At 50.0% G+C, this 6437-nt stretch overlaps 2 protein-coding genes across 2 annotated transcripts; both read right to left on the bottom strand.

Annotated features, from left to right (window-relative positions):
• Positions 1 to 482: 482 nt before the first annotated feature.
• On the bottom strand, positions 483 to 725 carry LOC311370671 (serine palmitoyltransferase small subunit B-like; the record flags this gene model as incomplete). The annotated part of the gene is made up of 1 exon (XM_084489007.1): positions 483 to 725. One exon carries the CDS (start codon positions 723 to 725, stop codon positions 483 to 485), a length of 243 nt encoding a protein of 80 aa, XP_084345133.1.
• A 2749-nt stretch (positions 726 to 3474) lies between these two features.
• LOC311370672 (60S ribosomal export protein NMD3-like) lies at positions 3475 to 6429 on the bottom strand. The gene is made up of 4 exons (XM_084489008.1): positions 6417 to 6429; positions 6154 to 6260; positions 5050 to 5120; positions 3475 to 4013 (listed from the first exon to the last, which is right to left on the bottom strand). The coding sequence occupies exons 2-4, from the start codon at positions 6192 to 6194 to the stop codon at positions 3880 to 3882; spliced, it is 246 nt and encodes an 81-aa protein (XP_084345134.1). The 5' UTR covers positions 6195 to 6260; positions 6417 to 6429; the 3' UTR covers positions 3475 to 3879.
• Between the last annotated feature and the right edge of the window lie 8 nt (positions 6430 to 6437).

Below are 6437 nucleotides of genomic sequence, written 5' to 3'. Positions count from 1 at the left end.
TGAGCAACACGGAAAATCATGAACAAACATCAATGGATTGGAAAGCCGCGGTAGTCTTGGAGGAGCCTCCTTTGGGGCGGAGCCTTGCGGGGTCATTGGTGAAGGCGGGCCCCCATGGAGACACGAGTGCGGAACAACAAACACAACAGCAACAAGGGGACAACATTTCCCTGGACGTAGGGGGCCTGAGAGTCTGACGGAGTCTGTCTAATACCGGTGATGGGGGCGGGGGTATAGGACGTCAGGGTGACCAGGAGGACACCAGCTGACCTGAGCTGAAGGACCGGAGGAGCAGGCGGTGATGCGGGAGGTGTGGTGAGGGGGGTTTGGACTCTCCTCCTCCCCTCTCCTCCCTCCATCGTCTCCTCTCCTGCCTCCATCGTCTCCTCCTCTCCTCTCCTCCCTCCTCCTACTCCCTCTCCTCCCTCCATCGTCTCCTCCTCCCTCTCCTCCCTCCATCGTCTCCTCGTCTCCTCCTCCTCTCAGCTCATGAGTGTCACGGCGCTCTCCGCCGGCCCTCCGAACACGCCGGAGAAGAAGCGCAGCGCCAGGCGCAGGTGGACGGGCAGGAAGACGTAGGAGGCGTAGGCCACCATGGCCGCCGCGGAGAGCAGGGCGGAGGTGAAGAGGGCGCGCTCCCAGGGCTCCAGCACGTAGACGCCCGTCAGCAGCAGGTACTGGTAGTACAGCCAGGCCAGCTGCTGCTGCAGGGTCCGCAGGGCCATCCTCTGAGAGAGAGAGAGAGAGAGAGAGAGAGAGAGAGAGAGAGAGAGAGAGAGAGAGAGAGAGAGAGAGAGAGAGAGAGAGAGAGAGAGAGAGAGAGAGAGAGAGAGAGAGAGAGAGAGAGAGAGAGAGAGAGAGAGAGAGAGAGACCCAGAAGAGTTGTTACACAGAGAGAATGTGGTGGGATGGTCTAGACCAGATGATGCCAAACACAGAACTAGGCGTGCAGGGAGCAGGTGGAGGCTGCAGGGGGAAGGTGGAGGCTGCAGGAGTGAACGGCTGTGTGAGACGGAGGAAGAACTACTGAATGGGGCCCTTCAGGGGCCCTTCAGTCCCCCTCTATCAAACCTCACCTCCCAGGGGCCCTCAGTCCAATAGCTGGTCCTCTGATGACTCAATTCTCTCTCTTACGGTGTTTATCTTTGTGTCACTGAGATAGCTCGCTGAAGCATAATGAGACAAATAATCAAGTCCAACTTAATATTGGCCAATCAATTATTACTTTTTCCGAAAATATCATTATAATATATATAACATAAATATACTTAAATAAGATTATTTTATAACATATTTACGCTCAAAAAAGTTCTGCCTCAATCTGCGTTATTGACCGATCACTTTGATTGACGTGTGCGTATATCGAAGACGATTGTAAAACCACTACGAAGATACAGCTCCCACGTTACCCACGTGGGCTCACACGGTCAAGGGTCCGAGGTGTCCGTCGGGATTCGACCCGAGGCCCATGTGTGTTCGGTCGAGGTGTGACACACACGCACATGAAAAGGAAGACGTGTATTCATAATACAGTCATGCTCTGAACTTGAACTCGATAAGGAGCCATAAGCAGCGAGTATAATTTATCATCCATTTATAATATTCTTGCAAAATAACTTTTAACTACTTATCGGTAGGCTATAGTGACATACAATTTCCTATCCATTATGAAAGTGGCTCAGAGTCATTTAACGATAACTAAGGCATATCCTTCATTAGTAAACGACTAAACACAGGATATCCAGGCGGTGGATGAGCTCACCTTCTCGGTCTTGGATCAGTGGAAACAGCGGACCCCCTGCACCGCTGCTGTCCGTCCGTGTGAAGCAGGAGCTGGTCTTGTCACGACCAGTCTGTGCTGGTGTGTAAAGCAGCAGCAGGTCTGGACGCAGGACCAGTCTGTGCTGGTGTCTAAAGCAGCAGCAGGTCTGGACGCAGGACCAGTCTGTGCTGGTGTCTAAAGCAGCAGCAGGTCTGGACGCAGGTCACTAATGGTGTATGAAGCAGCAGCAGGTCTGGACGCAGGACCAGTCTGTGCTGGTGTCTAAAGCAGCAGCAGGTCTGGACGCAGGTCACTAATGGTGTATGAAGCAGCATCACGCCGCGCCCACCTTTCACGTCAGAAGGGGCTTGCAGACGCCATGTGATTTAAGGAGCTTAATGTAAGTTTTCTTTAAAGCAAACAAAAAAAAGTGTTTCCGAAGCCGGGATTTCTCGGAGAAGAAATTAACTGCAACACTTTTTATTCATTAAAAGAGTTAATAATGTCGCGTTCTCTCTGTCGCTATATAGAGAATGACGCGGTTGTCCACAGGAAATCAAACACCGAATGAACAGCCTTGATGGTCTCCATGCTGGGTTATCTGGAAGTATGTGTTTAATGTATCTGGAAGGGTCCTAGTCCTGACTGTGAGATGACCCGGGACAGAGGGGTGACACACACACACACGTCGCTCATACCGATAACCACGGCGATATCTGAACACCGTAAACTCGGTTTCCACCGGACCAATATCGGTTCATGACGCATTCACCCAACTGAATGAGACAACTCATTGCCTGAGCTCTTATTTTTCTTCCGAGGATCATTTACAAATTAATTTAGATTGGAAGAATTTTGTTTGCAGTAGATATTGCCACAAGTTTGGCATAGTAGTAACGGTTCAGACTCAGAGGTTCAGAAGTGCATGTAAGCGACAGCGACACCTAGTGGTTGTTTCGGCTCCCCGCACTTGGCTGATATGAGGTTCTCAAGCTCGCAAAATAAAAACAAATCAAAGAAAATAAATTTCCAAAAAGAATACATAAGTACTGCTTATGTAACTGCTTACAGAATTTATACATTGTATGAACAAAGAAAATAGTCAAGTTGCATTGATTTTGAATAGGTAATAACTATTTAACAATTAAATATTTGAGTGGAACATTCCCAACACTTACTCTCCCTCATTAAGGATGCACTGCGTTGAACTATGAATGTCCCCAAGAGAACCAAATTAAAATCAACCGTGTGAATACTACAGAAGTGCTGTATACAGTAGTGTCTACAGTAGTGTTCACACTACAGTAGAGCTAACACTGGGGTCAAAGTCCAGCCAATGTCAGCAGTACAAGTCAGTCTTTTACTGGCCAATGGCCACTTTGGGTATTTTATAATTTCACCAAGTTTTCAATAAACAAAAGATATCAAAAATCGATGGGGACCCAAATACCACATTCACACACTACTCAGTGCAACAGATGACTAATGTTGTTGGCTAATGGTTACATGAAAAGGTATTAATAACGTGGTACAGCCCTGGTGCCTCTCCAAAGGGAACCAGGGACACAGTGTCCCAGGTACCGGGCCTCACGCCCGGGTACATCAGATGCTTGTGAGGCGATGAGCGCCGTTTCCTCACCACGCCATCGGCCTTCACACACTCGCAACGAAAACACGCAGTAGGGTAAATATTGATTTATATTTATTTGGGGTATAGCGTAGGTAGATGACGACCAATTCAAATGTATTTCCACACATCTCCCGTCCCTCGAGGGGACCGGAGGTGGAGTTACTTGTGTTGCACAGTAGGGGGGGGGGGGGAGGTGAATACATGACACCCTAGCGGCACAGAGTGAGCGAGCGTCAGCAGCACTGAAAACGTGCCCTCTGACGTCCGTAAGGAAGGACCTGCCACGGGGCAGGCACTGTTGCCAGATTGGGCCGGACGATTTCCCACGATTTCGCCCAATCTGGCAACCCTGGCTGCAGCAGCCAGGGTTGCCAGATTGGGCGGGAAATCCGGCCCAATTGGTTGGGAAACACTTGTAGCAGGAGGCATCGCTTCCTCCAGGGAGAAGAGCCACACAGATTAGATGAACCGAGCCCCCCTAGCGGGGCTAGTCCGTCATCATGTCGGCGCCCTCCCCCCCCGTGGCGTCGGCCAGGGTCATGTCCTCCAGCATCTCCATCAGAGAGATGCAGGGCGCGCCCTCTTCGTCCGTGTCGCTCTCCACGGGGGGTCTGGATGCATCTGGGGGGGGGGGGGGCACACGGGTTAGGTCAACACGGCGCCACACAATGCTGTGGAATGCTCCGTTCACTTGTATGGGCCTTCCTGACTTCCGGCGGTGAATAATTTTTTCGATAATGATGAATAATTGACGTTGCTAAGCATATAATATATAATGATCGCTGTCAAGGAAAGTGGATTCTTTTCATGTCTTTCGTATCACTCCGCAAGAATGCTGGTAACAAATAAATTGTAAAAAGACGTTTTGGCAAGTAGCCGTGTAATTAGCGGGATAATGTATAGAACGCCACCGGTCATAAGCCCCGAAAATAAGCCCCTTCAGGGCGAACAGGACACCTCTGTCTCGTCTGGGCTTATTTTCCTGATAATGACCGGCATTCTATACATTATCCCTTACATATTATACCACTAGGTGTGAGTGTGGTTAGCTGTTACAAGCCATTTTGAAAATCTGCCTCTTCTGACATCACAAGTGGGCGTGTCCACCTAGATGTGTGCTGGATACCAGCACACATCAGCACCAGTACCAGCGTACCAAGTGGACTGTAGCAAAAGTTGCTAATCTCTCCGTCACACATCTCGGTGGACACGCCCACTTGTGATGTCGGAAGAGGCAGATAACCACATTCACACCTGGTGGTATAATATGTCACCTTTAAGGAGCAGGTAGGCGGTTCAATGGGGGCCGCAGGGAGACTGCGGACATGGGAGGCAAACATTCTGACCAAGACACGGCCCTTATTTAATGGCTGTTTTATATTTCCTTACAGTCTGGCCCGGGTTGGGCCAATCAAGACTGTTTATCCAACATAGGGCGGGTTTAACACGATGACAAGATGACTGCTGCTGATGTGCAGCGGTCCGTTGAATCGCCTATCATAGCGCTATTAAAACTAGCTGGACGGTATATTCTCTAAATTACCATCAAATAACTGCCTTCAAAGCTTCGGGGGTTAGGACCTACGGGACAGGGCGCGGGCTGATTGGTTGTCTGTCTATCCTATCGCATCCAGAGGCATTCTGGTCCGCCACTCACCTCTGAAGATGTTGATGTTTTTCCTGAGCGCTTCGTCTTCCTCCAGATCCTCCAAGAAGTCTGTGTATTGTCTGCGGTCAAACATCAAGACGAACCCGTTAGGAGAGAGAGGAGATCCTCGGGCGTTCGGCCCAGACGCTCACATTCTGCTCGAGCAACAACTTGTTTGGTTTCGTTGTTCCAAACAATCTGTCCAGCGATAGGACAGAAGATTAACCAAACGACTGAACTAATCTAAACAAACCGTCCGGCTGACAAATGTCCGATCCTCATCTGATACACGCACACAATCAGTGTTTGTATTTCTGTGGATCAGCAAAACATCCGACGGCCTTCAGTTGATCCTATCAGAGCGACCGCTCAGACAGCGAGGCGACCTCGCAGCGCGGCTCGGGGAGGCCGCCTCTCCTGCACATACGTTTATTGTATGTTGTGCGTCCTGGCACTTAATGCACACACTTATTTTATGTTGTGCGTCCTGGCACTTAATGCACACACTTATTGTATGTTGTGCGTCCTGGCACTTAATGCACACACTTATTCTATGTTGTGCGTCCTGGCACTTAATGCACACACTTATTGTATGTTGTGCGTCCTGGCACTTAATGCACACACTTAATGTATGTTGTACGTCCTGGCACTTAAAAATAGTACTTAGCATCGTGTAGCGTCTTACCCTAGCTATCTCTGTTGTGTACGGGGAACGGGTTAACCTAGTGATGGTTAGTGTACACGGGGAACGGGTTAACCCAGTGATGGTTAGTGTACACGGGGAACGGGTTAACCTAGTGATGGTTAGTGTACACGGGGAACGGGTTAACCCAGTGATGGTTAGTGTACACGGGGAACGGGTTAACCCAGTGATGGTTAGTGTACACGGGGAACGGGTTAACCTAGTGATGGTTAGTGTACACGGGGAACGGGTTAACCCAGTGATGGTTAGTGTACACGGGGAACGGGTTAACCTAGTGATGGTTAGTGCTCTGCACTTGGTTCCATGAACATCCTTACTGTACCGACAGCGATATATTGTCGTTTCTCTTTCTTGTGACCGATGCACGCATTGCGAGTCTCGTTGGGTAAAAGCGTCTGAATGTCAGGTACCTCTCGTCCACCACGTCCAGGCCCTCGCGGTCCCGCTCCATCTCCTTCAGCTTCCAGTTCCTCCTCCTCGCCCGCTTGTTGCGGTCGTAGCTCTTCTTGATCAGCACCTGAAAGCGGTCACTTAATGAGTGGAGCAGTCTAAGGTCCCGGTGTCCGCTCGGTGTATTGCCTCACTACTGAACACGACCACTAGGGGGGAGTGTCGATCATAACTAGTGTGTGGGTGAGAGCGGATCACACCGAGGCGTCCTGCGGTATCTCACCACATCAGGAACGTGGTTGGG

Source organism: Micromesistius poutassou (genome assembly GCF_964030765.1).
Source record: "Micromesistius poutassou genome assembly, contig: SCAFFOLD_4949, whole genome shotgun sequence".
NCBI classification, from domain to species: Eukaryota; Metazoa; Chordata; class Actinopteri; order Gadiformes; family Gadidae; genus Micromesistius; species Micromesistius poutassou.
The sequence above is the reverse complement of the archived record's forward strand: the minus strand, read 5'-3'. Positions and strand labels throughout refer to the sequence as shown.

Coding starts and splice junctions, on each gene's coding strand:
- LOC311370672 (XM_084489008.1), bottom strand. CDS start 6,194: ATGGAGCGGGACCGCGAGGGCCTGGACGTGGTGGACGAGAG. Junction 5,121..6,153: donor CTGGACGTGGTGGACGAGAG/GTACCTGACATT, acceptor GTTTGACCGCAG/ACAATACACAGACTTCTTGG. Junction 4,014..5,049: donor AAACATCAACATCTTCAGAG/GTGAGTGGCGGA, acceptor CCCCCCCCCCAG/ATGCATCCAGACCCCCCGTG.